The sequence below is a fragment of the Neurospora tetraspora genome, assembly GCF_033439725.1.
Source record: "Neurospora tetraspora strain CBS 560.94 chromosome Unknown B0H65scaffold_6, whole genome shotgun sequence".
Lineage (NCBI taxonomy): Eukaryota > Fungi > Ascomycota > Sordariomycetes > Sordariales > Sordariaceae > Neurospora > Neurospora tetraspora.
The window spans coordinates 1,910,186-1,925,445 of NW_026944388.1; the positions used below are offsets into that span (position 1 = coordinate 1,910,186).

Consider the following 15,260-nt stretch of genomic DNA (forward strand, 5'->3'; position numbering starts at 1 on the left):
TTCTCACCACTCAGCGCCCTCGGGGCAATTGACCTCGAATTCCATTGCGGAGAAAGGAGGGGCCCTTTGCCAAGTTGCCGAAACCGGACCTGATGGTCCTTACCCCACACTCGGCTTCCCCAACTCTCCAACTCCAACTCCTGTCCCTTGTCTCATGACTTCTCCAACTCAAATCACTTTTGTCCTAGGCAGATGAAACCCGAAACTGCCGACTCATCCTGAGTCTTGACATCTCTTTGCCCGAAATTCTCTACTCGACAGTTCCATCGTCTTGAAACCTTCAACACGTTCACTCGAGACAAACCTTAAATCAGTGCACCGGCACAGTTCGGATGGTGCTTTGCGTCATCCCGCTCGGAACGATCCTCATCGACCTCATTTCGCACAGCACAATGTGACCCTATCGCTGAGAGACGTCTTTTACAAAGCCCAAGGCGCCGTAAAGAAAAGCCAAAATGCCATGAGCACATTCAAAAACACCCAATCCTCATTTGCTTTACGGGAAATGCGTTGAATACAAGGCCTCGTCCCTATGGGAGAACACATACCTCGATACGCAAGATGCATGGAAAACATCACAGGATGGCCTGCTAACAAACCTTCAAGGTGTGTATCAAATACGGCATCGGGCACGCCTGCGGACACAATCATGTGTTGATGTAGGACACCAAACCTTTTACGGCTCGACATGCATCTGTTCGATTATCTGGGTGCTATGTTACCAGACAACGAACGCAATACTCGAATGCGCACTCAAAAAAAGGGGTAGAAAAACAGGACCCCAGAACACTAAACCATCGCAAATCCCTTTCCCTTGCTGACGCTTGCCCAATTCATCACAAAATTCATAACAGATATCCCGCCCATGTTTTCTTCTTGCCCTTTCCCCTCCTCAAAAATACCCCTTAATCCTTCTTGATCAACGAGTCGAAGAGCGGCTTCAAGCTCTTCGCGCTCTTCTTGGGGTACCTCTTCTGGTCGTTCTCATAGTCAACATAGGTAACGCCGAACCGCGTCTCATAACCCTCGGCCCACTCAAAGTTGTCCATCAAGCTCCAGGCGAGATATCCCTTGACGTTGACGCCGTCCTCGCTGCGCGCCTTGGCCATGGCGTTGACGTAGTCGTTGAAGTACTTGACGCGGAAGTCGTCCTCGACGATCTGCTCGAGCGGCATGTCGTTCTCGCCCTTGAGACTGGTGCCGTTCTCGGTCACGTAGATCTTGGGGTAGCCGTAGCGCTTGCTGAGCCAGTTGAGCAGGTCGCGGAATCCCTGGGCGTGCGGGCGGAGCCAGAAGGACTGGGTCTCGGGGCCGATGCAGTTGCCGTTCTTGTCGTAGAAGAGCGTCTCGAGGTTGCCGAGGAAGTCGTCCTCGGGAGGTACGCCCTTCTTGTGCTTGATGTAGTTGGCCGTGTAGTGGTTCATGCCGTAGAAGTCGTTGGAGCCCTTGACGAGCGCCACCTCCTCGGGCGTGAACTCGGGCAGCCGGTCGCCGAGCTGCTTGCGCATCGAGTCGGGGTACTTGCCGAAGTAGATGGGGTCTGCGAACCAGCTGATGGCGAACTCGATCTTGCGGTCGCACGCCTCGACGTCCAAGGGGTCCTCGGGATCCCAGGGGAGAGTGGCGTCGCCGTTCAGGGTGATACCGATCTCGCCGCCCTGCGTGGGCTTGAAGTCCTTCCGGTAAGCCTTGACGGCCCGGCCGTGGGCGATGAGGAGGTTGTGGCCAACGATCCAGGGCTCGCGAGCACTGTCACCAACGGGCGACTTGGTCCGGTCGGAAGTGTGGCCGGGGGCAAAGTAGCCCGAGTTGTAGCCGAGAATGGAGCTGCACCAGGGCTCGTTGAAGGTGATCCAGTGCTTACACTTGGGGATGGCCTTGAACATGACGCGGGCGTAGTGCTCAAAGTCGAGGGGGAACTCTTGACGGTTTAGGAGACCGCCGTAGCGCTTGTCGAGACCATCGGGAAGATCCCAGTGGAAGAGGGTGATGAAGGGCGTAATGCCGGCCTCGAGGAGGTCATCGACAAACTTGACATAGTGATCGATGCCCTTCTGGTTGATGGGGTCGTTGCGGCCACCGACGGGGATGATACGAGACCAGGAGATGGAGAAGCGGTAGGCGGTGGCGCCGAGAGACTTGAGGAGATCAATGTCCTCCTTGGTGCGGTTGTAAGAGTCGCAGGCGACGACGCCAGAGCTGCCGTCGGCGATCTTGCCGGGGATGTTGCAGAAAGTATCCCAGATAGAGGGGCCACGGCCGTCAGCGTGGATAGCACCCTCAATCTGATAGCTAATGCATGGTTATGTGTGTCAGTTGTTGAGCTCTGCACATATGGTCTTGCTGATAATAAGTCCGCAAGCTCAGCTGAGAATTAGCACTTACGCCGCAGTAGCGAAGCCCCAGAGGAAATCCTTAGGAAGAGACATGATGAATGCTTATTTCGTTGGACAAATAGGAGTTATCCAGAGATGGGTAAGGGTAGATATATCAGAATGACTCTACCAAACTGGTTATAAGCAACTCAACTCTTGTCGCTATGCAATGCGTCACCCAGCAGGGTATGTATCAGACTGGGATAGAGGAGGAAAGGGAATGAAGAAAAATGGAGAGAGAAAGGGAGCATATGAAAGAAGAACGAAGCTCCAACCGAGGGCGGGATGGTCATCTTATAGCCATGGCCCTTGAAAACGACCTAGCCCAGCCAGAGAGAGGTACTTCCCAAAGGGGACACTTATTGACCCCCATTCTCCCGTGTTTCGGACCGTTGACACCGAGAGAAAAGCTAGGCTAGGCATAGCCTGAGAGTAGATCAATGGTACCCAGAAGAGATCAGACAGGTCAATACAACATCACTAGTAAGTGTAACTTGTACTACACCACGATCCGTACAGTATGTACCTGTTCGTTTGTGTGGTTCCCAACCCTTCTTGTGTGCTTCCATCCCCACGCTTTTCGAATCTTGCCCGCATGGAAACATTGCACAACACACAGCAGCCTATGTCCTGGTAATCAGCAGAAAACCAAATCCGAAGCTTGTCTTAGATTGGTGTAGTGCTCGTAGGGAAAAGAAGGTGTCACCATTGCACACCAATGGTCACTTTTCCCACGATACGGTATGCTTCGACCGCAAGGAACAAGGACCCTTGCGTTACGTCCCGCTCCCTCCCCACCGCGGGGCAGTTTTGGGACCACGGAGGATGACGGACGACTGGGAAAAGTGGAAGGTGAAGAAGCCATGCACCAAAAGAAACGCAAGCTTGTGATGCATGCACAGTACGTGTGTAGGTACCTGTACCTGTTACCAGCTGAACGGGAGGTCAAGAGACGAGGGGAACAAGGACAAGAAGACAAGCACTTGTGATGCGTCGGTCGTCGAGTTGCCGGCTGGGTTCCACAGAAAAAGATATGAAGATCCAGCCAGTAAGCAGCTGTCTTTGACAAGCTATTCGACTTCGAGAAGCTCTCTTTTGACATGACAAACGGAATATTTTCCTTTCTCAGCTATTCGACATTAGAGTCATGATGATACCGTTTCAGACCACGAGGCTATTCGCAAATTTGGGTAGAGTAACAAGTCGGGGCACACTTACAGCTTACACACCCATCTTTCCTCTCCCTTCTTCTAAAGACCAGGCGTCCATCTGTGTTCTCAGAAAACGAGAGGACGAAAAGACAGCATCAATCATGTGCCCTCAATCTCGACATCTTTCCAACTCCACTCCCCAACAAACTGTGTCCTCAATTTCATGCCCTCTCTTGCTTTTACCCTTTTGTCTTTCACCGGAAAGTCGGGCCGCATACCAGCAGCCAGGGCAAAACTTCGGCAAAACTATTTCGCAAGCTTGGGAGTTGGCCGTAGCGCCGGTCGTTGTGTTAGAGAGCGGCTAGAAAGAAAGAAGCCCCGGCAGGATAAAATCCCCAAGCGGGCTTAACCCGGTCAGGTAATGGCCAAGGATGACGGCACGTGTCCCGCCAACGCCGGGGCCCCGCACCTTCCCCGGCGGCTTGTGGAGGTCGGCGGCCGGGGCCAATCCAGCCGCCAATTTTAGCTCACCTCAGCTGTAACTTGCTGCTGCAGGGCAGGCAAGGGCGCAAGGCAAGGCAGGCAGGGCAGGGCAGAACAGAGCCGCTTCAACTTCTCAAGTCTCAACCTCAACTTCATCTTTCCATATCGGGAACCTCGATGCATCATTGTTTCGACCATTTGAGCTCGAACTCAATCGACGATGGCTTTGAAACAGCCACAAACGTCCAGACCAGACAACTGTCTTTGGGGGCTTGAAATACTTCCCAAGCTTGGGAACGAAGTCCTAGGTTGGCCAAGCCACCTGATAATACGGATCACAGAACCGAGTCGGGTAATCCTCGGCCTCGCCAGCGATTGAAAACACAACATCGCCGCGCGGAGCCTGGTAGACTGGGCTCGGCTGGTAGAACTTGAGGCCCGCCTTTCCATTGCGCCGCCCCCCTTGTTTGCCCACGAGTTCACGACGATTCACTCAACTGGCGCAGTTTTCGACGGAAAGCCGGGAACGGGACGGGATCACCTATGTGGATGTGAATGTTCTGCTGATTGCCTCCTTTTAGTCCCGTTGTTGATCAAGCTAGGCGAAACGCTCGGTCGATGTCCACCTGAGTCGCTTGCGTACATCCCGTTTCGACTAGTATGTAAGGAAGGCCTCTTCCAAAAGTACTACTTTCACTCCCAAGCATCACGGTTTGTCTTCGTTGTACAAATGCTGCATTTTAGGACTATGTCGAAGGACCACGGGTTGGTGCACCGCCTAGCAGGAAACCTGCGACCCAACAACACGAAACAACAGGCCAATCTTGCCAAAAGCCTTCACAATGCCTATCCCTTGATGACCCTCTCATGAGTGTGGAAACGCCGAAAAGAATGCCCGCAAACCCAAGCGCTCTAATGCCCTTTTATGGTCTTGGGAGGTGCCTGGGTGTATAGATGAACCATGGCAGGGGACGTGATCCCACTGCAGGCTCATTGCTTAACGTCCTTCATGATAACGCTACAAGCTTCCGCTTGCCGTTTCCCTTGGAACCGCTTGGGAAGCCGCTGTCACCCTCGGTCCATTCCATCACTTCCCATTCGACTTGAACTGTGCCACTCGTGTTCTGGCTGCGACCTTTGGAAGCACGAAGAGTACCCAGTCGGCTGCCCTCGACCAAGGTGTCCAGCCAGGGTAGGCCCCCCACAGTCTGACGGCCGATATGCGTCACTGCTTCCTTTCCTTCTTGCTTCTTTGAAACATCTGCCTCGGTTTCACCTTCGCTTTCGAAGTCCGGCAACATACCCAAGTCCTCCAGGTCCGCTAGATCTTCTGGATGGAGACTGCCCAACGACAGTTGGATGAAATCGGCTTCGCTGCGAGGTTCCTCGGACCAGTAAGACAAGGGCGTACCGCAGAAACCGCAGAAGCGGCGCATAGAATGCGGTTCAAAGGGAGATGTGTAGGCGCGATGGATCATCGATGTCCTTTCGTCGGGAGAAAACCAAAGCGTCGTGCTGTGGTACCATGGCAAAGGCACCCGCAGGAAAGCAGCCAATGGTGAGCCATGGGAGATATCTGCATGGGCAACATTTCGTCAGTTGATCCATACCCGTGGGAAAATAGAGATAGTAATCAGAATTTCCTGACAGTCAGTGTCGCTGGACAGGTTCCTACATTGTGAGGGCGGTGAGTTGAAGATGACTTGTGCCTTTTGCGTAGTGTTTTGCGGAAACTGGATGATGTAACGATTGCGGCCGCATTGGCAGCCGCCACGAAGCGGACGCTCGAAGCTCATCTTTGAAAAGGTGTAGAAACAAAGGGCGGCGGCAAGAGTGTTGATGAAAGATTGATTCGAGCTTGGGATTCTTGGAGGTTAAGTAAGATTGCAAGTTCGAGATGTTCGTGATGCCCAAGGTCGAGCTAAGGTTTGATTGAAGCAGGCAAACAAACGCTCAGGCCGGCAACAAAGGAGAGCTTTCGTTTGAGCGAAACATGACGATCAGGGCAGGCGGGTGACGGAAGGAAGTCGAGGCGGGGCAGCTTGAGCGGGACACCACCAGTTCAAGCATGTAATACGTCAACCATGGCGTATAAGTGCCCCTCGTGGTCCGGTCAAGGCCGCAGGCTGGAACGTACACACTCGTGAACGAGTCCCCTTGTAGAATAACTGGTGAGCACAACAATAAGGAGACCGAAAGCTCTGTTTGTATGCAAGGGCAAACACAAACAATTAGACCACAACAAAGAACATCGCAAACGATACAATCCCATGTCATGAAACAGGCGCGGAAGACATCGTATGCAACCACTTAAAGCTCTACGCGCTAACCCCACATGCTTTTTAGGGGTGACAACATTGGAGAAGCTAGGGAGCTACCTAGGTCGTCAAACAACTCTCAAGTGGAAGCCAAGGGCAGTGCTATTGCGCTAGAACGTGTTGATATCGTTCAATGAATTGAAGGCGGTAACCCAGGCGGCATATTTGAGCCAGCTTCAACTTCAAAACGTGTTAAAGCCAAAAACGCCCATCGGGAATAGACACTTGTTCCGCGCAACAATGCGGCTCCGTTGGAACCTGAAATGCATATACCTAGGAAAAGAAGATGGAGCAGAAGACCAAAATTTTGAAAGTGACCAGTGAATGAACACTGACTCTACTAAGAGCAAAAACATCGTGTTCTCTCAGACCTGTGATAAAGAAGCTCGCAGTTGCCACGCTCTACAGCCAAGCTGTTGCCTGGACCCTTGCACTGCTATTGCCACCTGGCAGGAGCATGTTTCGTCGCCTAGCTCAAGAGAATGCCAGCTGCCAGCTAGACCTTCAATTAACGAACTGCCCAGTCGCGACACGGTCAACTTTCTCGTAGGCACGCGAACCTTGATTGTTCAACGGCGATTGCTTGCAACTAACACTGCAATCCGTCACTGCCACAACGCCAGACGCCGCCATTTCCAATCTGTCCATCAACCCCAACTCATTCTTATAAAGTTGGATAGAGGGGCAATATGGCTGCCATGTAAGTCGCATACCCTTTCTGGATTTCATGCTTTCGCGTGCTCTTGCTCTCCAGCCCTGCCTGCGACGGTGGACGTGCCCCGCTCCATCTACGCCGTAGGGCACTGATTTCTCCGACCGAGATCACAGCTCAGAGCCATTTCTAACACCATCGGTTACAGCGAGAGTTTTGACAATATCTACTTGGATTTGTCCAAGGAGAGCGGAAAGTCGAGATTTGCGGAAAATGGCTTGGGCTGGAAACCTGCTGGTGGCGGCGAAGCCTTCACTCTCGACTCGAGCAACATCGGCGGTGCCCAATGGAGCAGAGCGGCGAGGGGCTACGAGGTCAAAATCCTTTTGCGAAGCTCTGGCGTAGTCCAGCTCGACGGTTTCCACCAAGAAGTACGAAACCTATCGGTGCGCCTTCGAAGCGAAGCGATGCTGACGTTTTGCCACAGGATTACGAGCGCCTCAGCAAGATCTTCAAGAACTGGTACAGCGTGAACCTCGAGAACAAGGAACACTCTTTGAGAGGATGGAACTGGGGCAAGGCTGAGTTTAGCAAAGCCGAGCTTACCTTCAACGTCCAAAACCGACCGGCCTTCGAGATTCCTTACTCCGAAATTTCCAACACGAACCTTGCCGGAAGAAACGAAATCGCAGTTGAGTTCGCCGCCAACGATGGCGGCAAGTCGAACGGTCACAACGGAACAGGCGGAAAGGGCAAGAAGGCATCGGCCGGCAAGGATCAGCTGGTCGAGGTGCGCTTCTACATCCCTGGAACAACAACACGAAAGGAGGCCGAGGGCGGTGAGGCTGGTAGCGACGCCGATGAAGAAGAGAAGAACGCCGTGACTCTGTTCTACGACACCCTTATTGAGAAGGCCGAGATTGGCGAGACGGCGGGTGATACTATTGCTACATTCCTCGATGTGCTACATCTCACGCCCAGGTACGTGGAAACTGCACGTTGGTCGTTGATACTTTTTTGGTTCTAACTCCCCCGATAGAGGACGTTTCGACATCGACATGTACGATGCTTCATTCCGTCTCCGTGGCAAGACATACGACTACAAGATCCAGTACGATGCTATCAAGAAGTTTATGGTGCTCCCCAAGCCGGACGATCTCCACTTCTTGCTTTGCATTGGTCTTGACCCGCCCCTTCGCCAAGGTCAAACACGTTACCCATTCGTGGTCATGCAGTTCAAGTCGGACGAAGAGGTCACTCTCGACTTGAACATCACCGAGGAGGAACTCAACGGAAAGTACAAGGACAAGCTTCAGAGCCACTACGAGCAACCACTTCATCAGGTTGTGGCGTACATTTTTAAGGGACTTGCGAACAAGAAAGTCACCACACCCGCCAAGGACTTCACAACGTAAGTTTACATCCATTCATTTCATGGTTAAAAACGGTACTAACACAGTAACCTGCAGGCACCGTCAACAGTACGGCATCAAGTGCTCTATCAAAGCCAGTGAAGGATTCCTTTACTGCTTGGAGAAGGCGTTCATGTTTGTTCCCAAACCGGCAACCTACATCTCATACGAACAGACACAGTCCATTACGTTTTCACGCGTGGGCGGTGCGGTCTCGGCACTGTCGACGTTCGACATTACAGTCCACATGAAAAACGGCGCGGGCTCATCCCAATTCAGCAACATTAACCGTGAAGACTTGAAGGCTCTCGAGGAATTTTTCAAGCTCAAAGGACTGCGCGTCAAGAACGAAATCGATGATGACACCAACCTTATCGCCGCCGCCTTGGGCGATGAAGACATGGCCAGCTCCGACGAAGAGGCCGTCGGCCCCAAGGCTGACCGTGGCTCCGCTGACGAGGATGAGGAGAGCGTGGATGAGGACTTCCAGGCTGAATCCGAAAGTGATGTGGCGGAGGAGTACGACAGCAACCATGAGAGTGATGGGTCGGGCAGTGAGGAGAGCGACGTCGATAATCAGGTCGATGACGAGGATGAGGACATGGATGATGATGACGAGGGAGAGAAGCGTCCCAAGAAGAAGAAGAAGACGGCTTAGGTTTGTTTCCATGTTGGCGCGTCGTTACTTGTTTGATTAAAAAGGCAGATCACAGGCAGGCAGGCAGCTGGGTATTTGGGGCGTTCCGGTACTTTTGTGACGGGATTATGTGTTAACTCTGTATTTTCTCTACTATTATCTATGTGATCAGGGGAATTGGTCTAGTAGAGGTATCTCGGGCTCCATATGCCTCCAGTATGGGCGAGTGAGCGAGCTGATAGACAATGGAGAGCGACAAGCGTATCGCATCAGCCATGGCTCTACCAACTCAGAACATACCTGTAGTATGTCCCGACATTGGCAGGGCCAACAACAATTTGAGGCTTCTACCTATGCTCATTAAATCTAAAGTCTGGATGGCTGCCTGATAAAGTACGGGATGAAATGCAGCCTGCAGGCGGTTGGGCATCGCTCTAGCGGTCAGAAACCTAAGCGTCTAGGATATAGCGGTGGCCGGCGTGGCCCAGGGCAGTGGGCACGTGTGGTGCGGAGTCGGAGCGGCCCTGCTGGGTACGCTTCGGCAGAGTTCCCGTCCATTCACTTTTGATTCGACTGAAAAGTTGAGCCCCACCAAGGCGGTGGGTATGACCCATTTCCGCGTTTCTCCTTCGCCTTTGTTTTCTGTCGACCAGTCCAGAAGCCATTGGTGCCAATCGTCAGCTCACGGCCTCTTCTTGCTGCTGTAGTATCGGACAGTCGCACCTGCACGGTGATAAAATTATTCTCACTCGTCCTGTTGTTTTTGACACCTGATACTGCGCCCAAAGGAAGCATCTGCCTGTCTCGACCTTCACTTCCCGGAGCAGGGAAAAAATAAAAGTACCCGATCAGCACCGCAAAGGAGATTTACAATAATGGAAGCCAACTAAAAGGTCCCCGCCTTTGGAAACTATGTCTTCGACTGTCTCTTGACCATCGCTGCCCCAGGTTATTACAGCACTTTAACCAACAACCAAACCAGCAAGACAAAACCACCGCCGACGTACAAACCATACCGCGAACTCCTCCAACCGATTTTTCTTTCCCTTGAACTTTCTTTCAAACAGCCATACCATGGACGCCCAGGTAAGGCTGCTCTCCCCAACGCGAAAAAAAAATATCCCCCGCGCAAGCTTGCACTGGCCGACCCCGCCATATATCCATCCAAATGGAGGGATCAGAATGTACCTCTTTGGCACACGTCATTCCTCTCTGTCCTCTCGTGCTGACGATGGTTTCTGCTGCAGTTCGAAAAGGCGATTGAGATCGCCTTCGATCCTCGTTCCAGTCAGGCCCTGAAGAACCAGGCGCTCGAGTTCCTCAACCAAGTCAGGACCGACGTCCAAGCATGGCGTATCTGTGCCGCGCTCTTCACGCGAAGCCCCAGGGCGTCCGACATCGTCCGCCATGTCTCCCTTGAGATGGTCAACAACGCCGTCCACTCTCAAGGGCTGGACGCCCCCGATCTCGCCTTTGTGAGAAATTCTCTACTCGACTATATCACACGCACATATGGTCCTAACGCTCAGGACCAAGCCGACCCTGCGAACGTTCAGAACAAGCTCACACAAACCCTCACGTATCTCTTTGTCGCGCTCTACGGCGAGGGCTGGGAAACCTTTTTCGACGACTTCCTCGCCTTGACCAGCTCCCAAAATGGTACTTCAAGAGACAACCTCAGCGGCGTTATGCTGTACCTCCGTATACTAAGCTCCGTCCATGACGAAATCGCCGACCTAATGATCAGCCGCCAAGGAAACGAGTCGAAGAGGAACAACGATCTCAAAGATCTGATTCGAGAACGGCATATGCAAAAAATTGCCATGTCGTGGCAGGATATCCTCGCGCAGTGGACAAATAAGCATGATGGCGTGGTAGAGTTGACGCTCAAGGTGATCGGGAAATGGGTCAGCTGGATCGATATTTCCCTTGTCGTCAGCCAGGACATGCAGAGCTTGATCTTGCCCTTGGTCGGCAGGGCTAACAACACGAGCAACAATATCGATACCGTGAGGGACACCGCCATCGATACGTTGACGGAGATTGTCGCCAAGAAAATGGGACCGAGCCACAAGATGGAGCTGATTTCGTTCTTGAACCTCGGTGGCATCATCACAGAGCTTCTTGCGAGTCAAGGGTTGAACGAGTTCAAGGGCACCTCTCGTTACGACAATGACCTCGCAGAAGTCGTTGCGAAGCTCCTTAACACCATCATGACGGATGTAGTACGGGTTCTGGAGGACAACAAAGTCGACGCCGAGACCCGAGCAAAGGCCGAACGTCACCTTCAGGATTTCTTGCCGGCCCTTCTCCGTCTTTTCTCAGATGAATTTGACGAAGTGTGCTCGACGGTTATTCCCTCGCTTACTGACCTTCTAACGTTCCTTCGCAGGGTGGGGACACTGCCTGATAGCTATTCTCACATGCTTCGCCCAATTCTTAGTGCCATCGTTGCTAAGATGAGATATGACGAGACTTCTTCCTGGGGCACCGAGGACGCAGAGAGCGATGAGGCCGAGTTTCAGGAGCTCCGCAAAAGGTTACAGATCCTTCAGAAGAGCGTGGCTGCCGTCGACCAAACTTTATATATCGAATTCTTGAGTAACCTTGTGGGCAACATGTTCGCAACGCTCGAGCAGCAAGGCCCACAAATGGACTGGAGGGATCTGGATTTGGCCCTCCATGAAATCTATCTGTTTGGCGAGCTTGCTCTGCCGAACGCCGGACTCGCCCACAAGAGCGAACCTAACGCTGTTGCCACCGAGCGTCTTGCTGTCATGATGAGCAAGATGGTTGAGTCTGGTAAGAAGTTTTATCGTTCCTTAAAGGTCTGCTGGGTTCCGAGCTAATAACTTCGATAGGCATCGCAAACTTCCCCCATCCAGCTATTCTTCTCCAGTACATGGAGATTTGCGTACGCTACCATGCCTTTTTCGAGTCGCACCACCAATACATCGCTCCCGTACTCGAAAACTTTGTTCACCTCATTCATCACGAGCACCCTAGGGTCAGGACCAGATCTTGGTATCTTTTCCTCCGGTTCGTGAAGCAGCTGAGAGCCCAAGTGGGCAACGTGGCGAAGACTGTTATTCAGTCGATCAGCGACCTTCTCCCTATCAAGGCTGAGGTGCCGAGCACTGAAGCAGAGGACGATATGTCCTCGGATGAGTCTGATCACTCCGCCGACGCCATTTTCAATGGCCAGCTCTACCTCTTCGAGGCTATCGGCTGCATCTCATCAACATCCACCACACCGGAGGCTGATCAGGCTCTCTACGCTCGCTCGGTTATGGAGCCCCTATTCACTGACATGAGTGTACACCTGCCCCGTGCAAAGTCTGGCGATGCACAGGCTATCCTTCAAATCCACCACATAATCATGGCCCTTGGTACCCTAGCCAACGGATTTGCCGATCCGAACCAGTCACAGAACCCCAACAACCAGCGTACGCCACCACAAGCCGTCTCTGCGGAGTTCTCCAGGGCGTCTGAGGCAATCCTGGTTGCTCTTAATGAGCTTAATACCAATGGGGAGATCCGTGCCGCATGCCGCTCCGCCTTTTCCCGTCTCCTTGGTGTGCTTGGGGCTACCATTCTCCCACAATTGCCCCAGTGGATCGAAGGACTCCTTTCTCAAAGTTCTAGTAAGGACGAGATGGCGTTCTTCCTTCGCCTACTGGAGCAAATCGTTTATAACTTCAAGAGTGAGATCTATAACATCCTCGACCTTCTCCTCACCCCGCTCCTCCAGCGTGTTTTCGCCGGTCTTTCTGAACCCATCAACGGAACCGATGACGAGATCCAGCTGCAGGAGCTGCGTCGCGAATATGTATCGTTCGTCCAGGTCATCCTGATCAACGAACTCGGCGGTGTCCTCGTGAGCACATCCAACCAGGGTGTCTTCGAGTCGCTCGTGAACTCCATCATGACCATTGCTAAGACCATTGTCCACGGTAACATCGTGGCCAGTCGCATTAGCTTCAATGTTCTTGCGCGGATGGCTCAACAGTGGGGTGGTCCTGACGTCGCTACCATCGGCGAGAACCCTACCGCCAACGGAGTCCCCGCGCCCGCTTTTCCCGGATTCGACCAGTTCATGCTCACCCAGTTCCACGCTGCGTGCTGGGAAGTCATGCAGGACATCAACTTCAGACCTTATGCCGATGCTCAGACACGGCAAATCCTGAACGAAATCACCGGTTTGGAGCAGACCATCTACCTCAAGACGGGCGAGAAGTTCATCAACCACTGCCAGACGGTTACTTTCCCGGCCGTTGGCATGGGTGCCGAGGACTTCTTGCGTGCGCTCACTAGCTCTACGGACCGCAAGGCCGTGATGGTTTACTTGCAGCAATTGCTCAAGAGCCGGCGATAGAGTCGCATGTGTCATGTGTCTGATGATCCAACGGGGGTGAAGATTTGAGTGTAAGATGATGGGTGATACTGAGAAGGAGGAGATATGGCTAGGAGACGAGGATACCAGAGGAGGTTGCGAATGGATAGAGGAGAATAAGATTGAGGGAACTCAATGTGGATGATAGACTGTGGAGGTAACCTTTGAGAATTTCGCATACATACATACCTACCTATATATTTACCCTCTCTGAAAAAGTTAAATCATCTTACAGGCGTCAAGTACAGGCAGGAGTCATACCCGTATAGCCGGTTTCCCATTTCAAGGTGTCTATGGCTTGGTTAGTTTTGCACATTGCTTGCATGATATAGAAAATAGACAACTTGTACCTTCAATAAAACCCAGTGATTTCCAAATATGGGGTTTGTAAGATACCCTCTTATGGCGGCGGGACACAATTAGCGAGCCATCTTATAGAGTCGCCGTTGCATTAAAGTCAAAGCATGTACATACCGTACTTATGATTTTGTCAAAGTCGGTTTACAGGTCAGTCCGGCAAGCAGGGTTATAGCTCGGCCGTTTGCTTCTACAGCCACCGACGTACATAAAGCCAAACTCAAGTGACAGACATTTAATCCTACAGGATCCGCACGAGTACTATGCCTGATCTGTAAGCCGAGTCCGACGAAATTATACAGTAGTGCTGTACTTAAAACCAAAACAGAACCTGGTGTGGACAGCGCAACTTCGCATCCGACGGGTCACTAAGAACACCCATTCGGCAGGAACCCTTCCATGACAAGTACACTGGTGAAATATCTGTTAGAAGGGGTAGTAGAGCGTTGAACTTTTACATACTTAAGCATGTGCCTCACTAACAGAGGTACATCTGCCCCTCTCCCCTCTCCCTCGCTCCTTCCTTACTGATCCATCGTCCAGTTTCCTCTACCTGACCCGGACACCCTGACGGACTCGCTACCCCACGCGCCCTCCCCACAGGTTCAAGAGGACGACAGACGCGACACAGTCATTGCCTTCAATACATCGTCCTCTTCCCGACCCTCACCCTCGCCCTCTCGATGAGGACCACGGCGCGACAATGGAGTGCCACACCCGTCGACCTGCTCAGAGTTAGTTATCTCATCGATGTGTCTAACCAAGCTTCATGGCGGGTGACATGACTGACTCGGTTTCGTCTCTTGTTGACGACGCAACTCGGATTACGGTACCTTTTGCGTGGGAACCGACGGCTGTCCCTGGGTTGTGTCGTCGTGTGGTACTTAGATCATGACTACCTACTGACCCAAGGTTTTGTTAACTTCTCCCCCCGCCACCTACACCATCCCATTCCCTCTCGGCCTGCGGTATGGTTCTGAAGTTGTGTATCCTTCCTGGATGCACGGGCGTTCCGTCTCTGTGCTGGCAGTATACTAAGAGTCCGTTATCCATCCGTCAGTCGAGAGCCAGAAAAACTTGCCAACTCCTATCTACTAGGTACGATTGCGTCCCTGTTGGATGGACTGGGGTTCTTTGATAGGGCCGCGGGCAGAGGAGCTGTCCACTACGGCAATCTTTCTGCTGTCTTGCCTCCCGGTGATGGAGCCGACCGACAGATACAGCGTCACGCGAGAGCGGCAGGACTGTCCCTTACAATCACAAATAGAACCAGCTACCATCATCTGTGTGTGTATGTTGTCATGGTAATAACGAGTTGACCTACAGTTCCTACCGCGATGATATTACGATTATACCTAATGCGAGCCACAAGCCAGGACTTTGCAAGATCGATCTATCTGGCCAACTCGGTGTGGTGGTTTGGGATGCGTGGTGCTAATAATCAAGCACGAGACACATCGACACTTCAGTTTGGAACAACGT

General features: G+C 52.4%; 4 protein-coding genes across 4 annotated transcripts; 2 read left to right on the plus strand and 2 right to left on the minus strand.

Annotated features, from left to right (window-relative positions):
- Positions 1 to 797: 797 nt before the first annotated feature.
- B0H65DRAFT_261322 (glycoside hydrolase superfamily) lies at positions 798 to 2,720 on the minus strand. The gene is made up of 2 exons (XM_062822619.1): positions 2,386 to 2,720; positions 798 to 2,292 (listed from the first exon to the last, which is right to left on the minus strand). The coding sequence occupies exons 1-2, from the start codon at positions 2,427 to 2,429 to the stop codon at positions 906 to 908; spliced, it is 1,431 nt and encodes a 476-aa protein (XP_062679437.1). The 5' UTR covers positions 2,430 to 2,720; the 3' UTR covers positions 798 to 905.
- Positions 2,721 to 4,737: 2,017 nt separating this feature from the next.
- B0H65DRAFT_261293 (uncharacterized protein) lies at positions 4,738 to 5,963 on the minus strand. The gene is made up of 2 exons (XM_062822618.1): positions 5,685 to 5,963; positions 4,738 to 5,585 (listed from the first exon to the last, which is right to left on the minus strand). Exons 1-2 carry the CDS (start codon positions 5,803 to 5,805, stop codon positions 5,017 to 5,019), a joined length of 690 nt encoding a protein of 229 aa, XP_062679438.1. The 5' UTR covers positions 5,806 to 5,963; the 3' UTR covers positions 4,738 to 5,016.
- Positions 5,964 to 6,859: 896 nt separating this feature from the next.
- B0H65DRAFT_472613 (FACT complex subunit pob-3) lies at positions 6,860 to 9,444 on the plus strand. The gene is made up of 5 exons (XM_062827153.1): positions 6,860 to 7,027; positions 7,188 to 7,410; positions 7,467 to 7,960; positions 8,019 to 8,390; positions 8,449 to 9,444. Exons 1-5 carry the CDS (start codon positions 7,017 to 7,019, stop codon positions 9,047 to 9,049), a joined length of 1,701 nt encoding a protein of 566 aa, XP_062679439.1. The 5' UTR covers positions 6,860 to 7,016; the 3' UTR covers positions 9,050 to 9,444.
- Positions 9,445 to 9,679: 235 nt separating this feature from the next.
- Positions 9,680 to 13,753, plus strand: B0H65DRAFT_590637 (Exportin-T). Its single transcript, XM_062831073.1, has 3 exons — positions 9,680 to 10,114; positions 10,276 to 11,830; positions 11,890 to 13,753. Exons 1-3 carry the CDS (start codon positions 10,103 to 10,105, stop codon positions 13,401 to 13,403), a joined length of 3,081 nt encoding a protein of 1,026 aa, XP_062679440.1. The 5' UTR covers positions 9,680 to 10,102; the 3' UTR covers positions 13,404 to 13,753.
- The last annotated feature ends 1,507 nt before the right edge of the window (positions 13,754 to 15,260 follow it).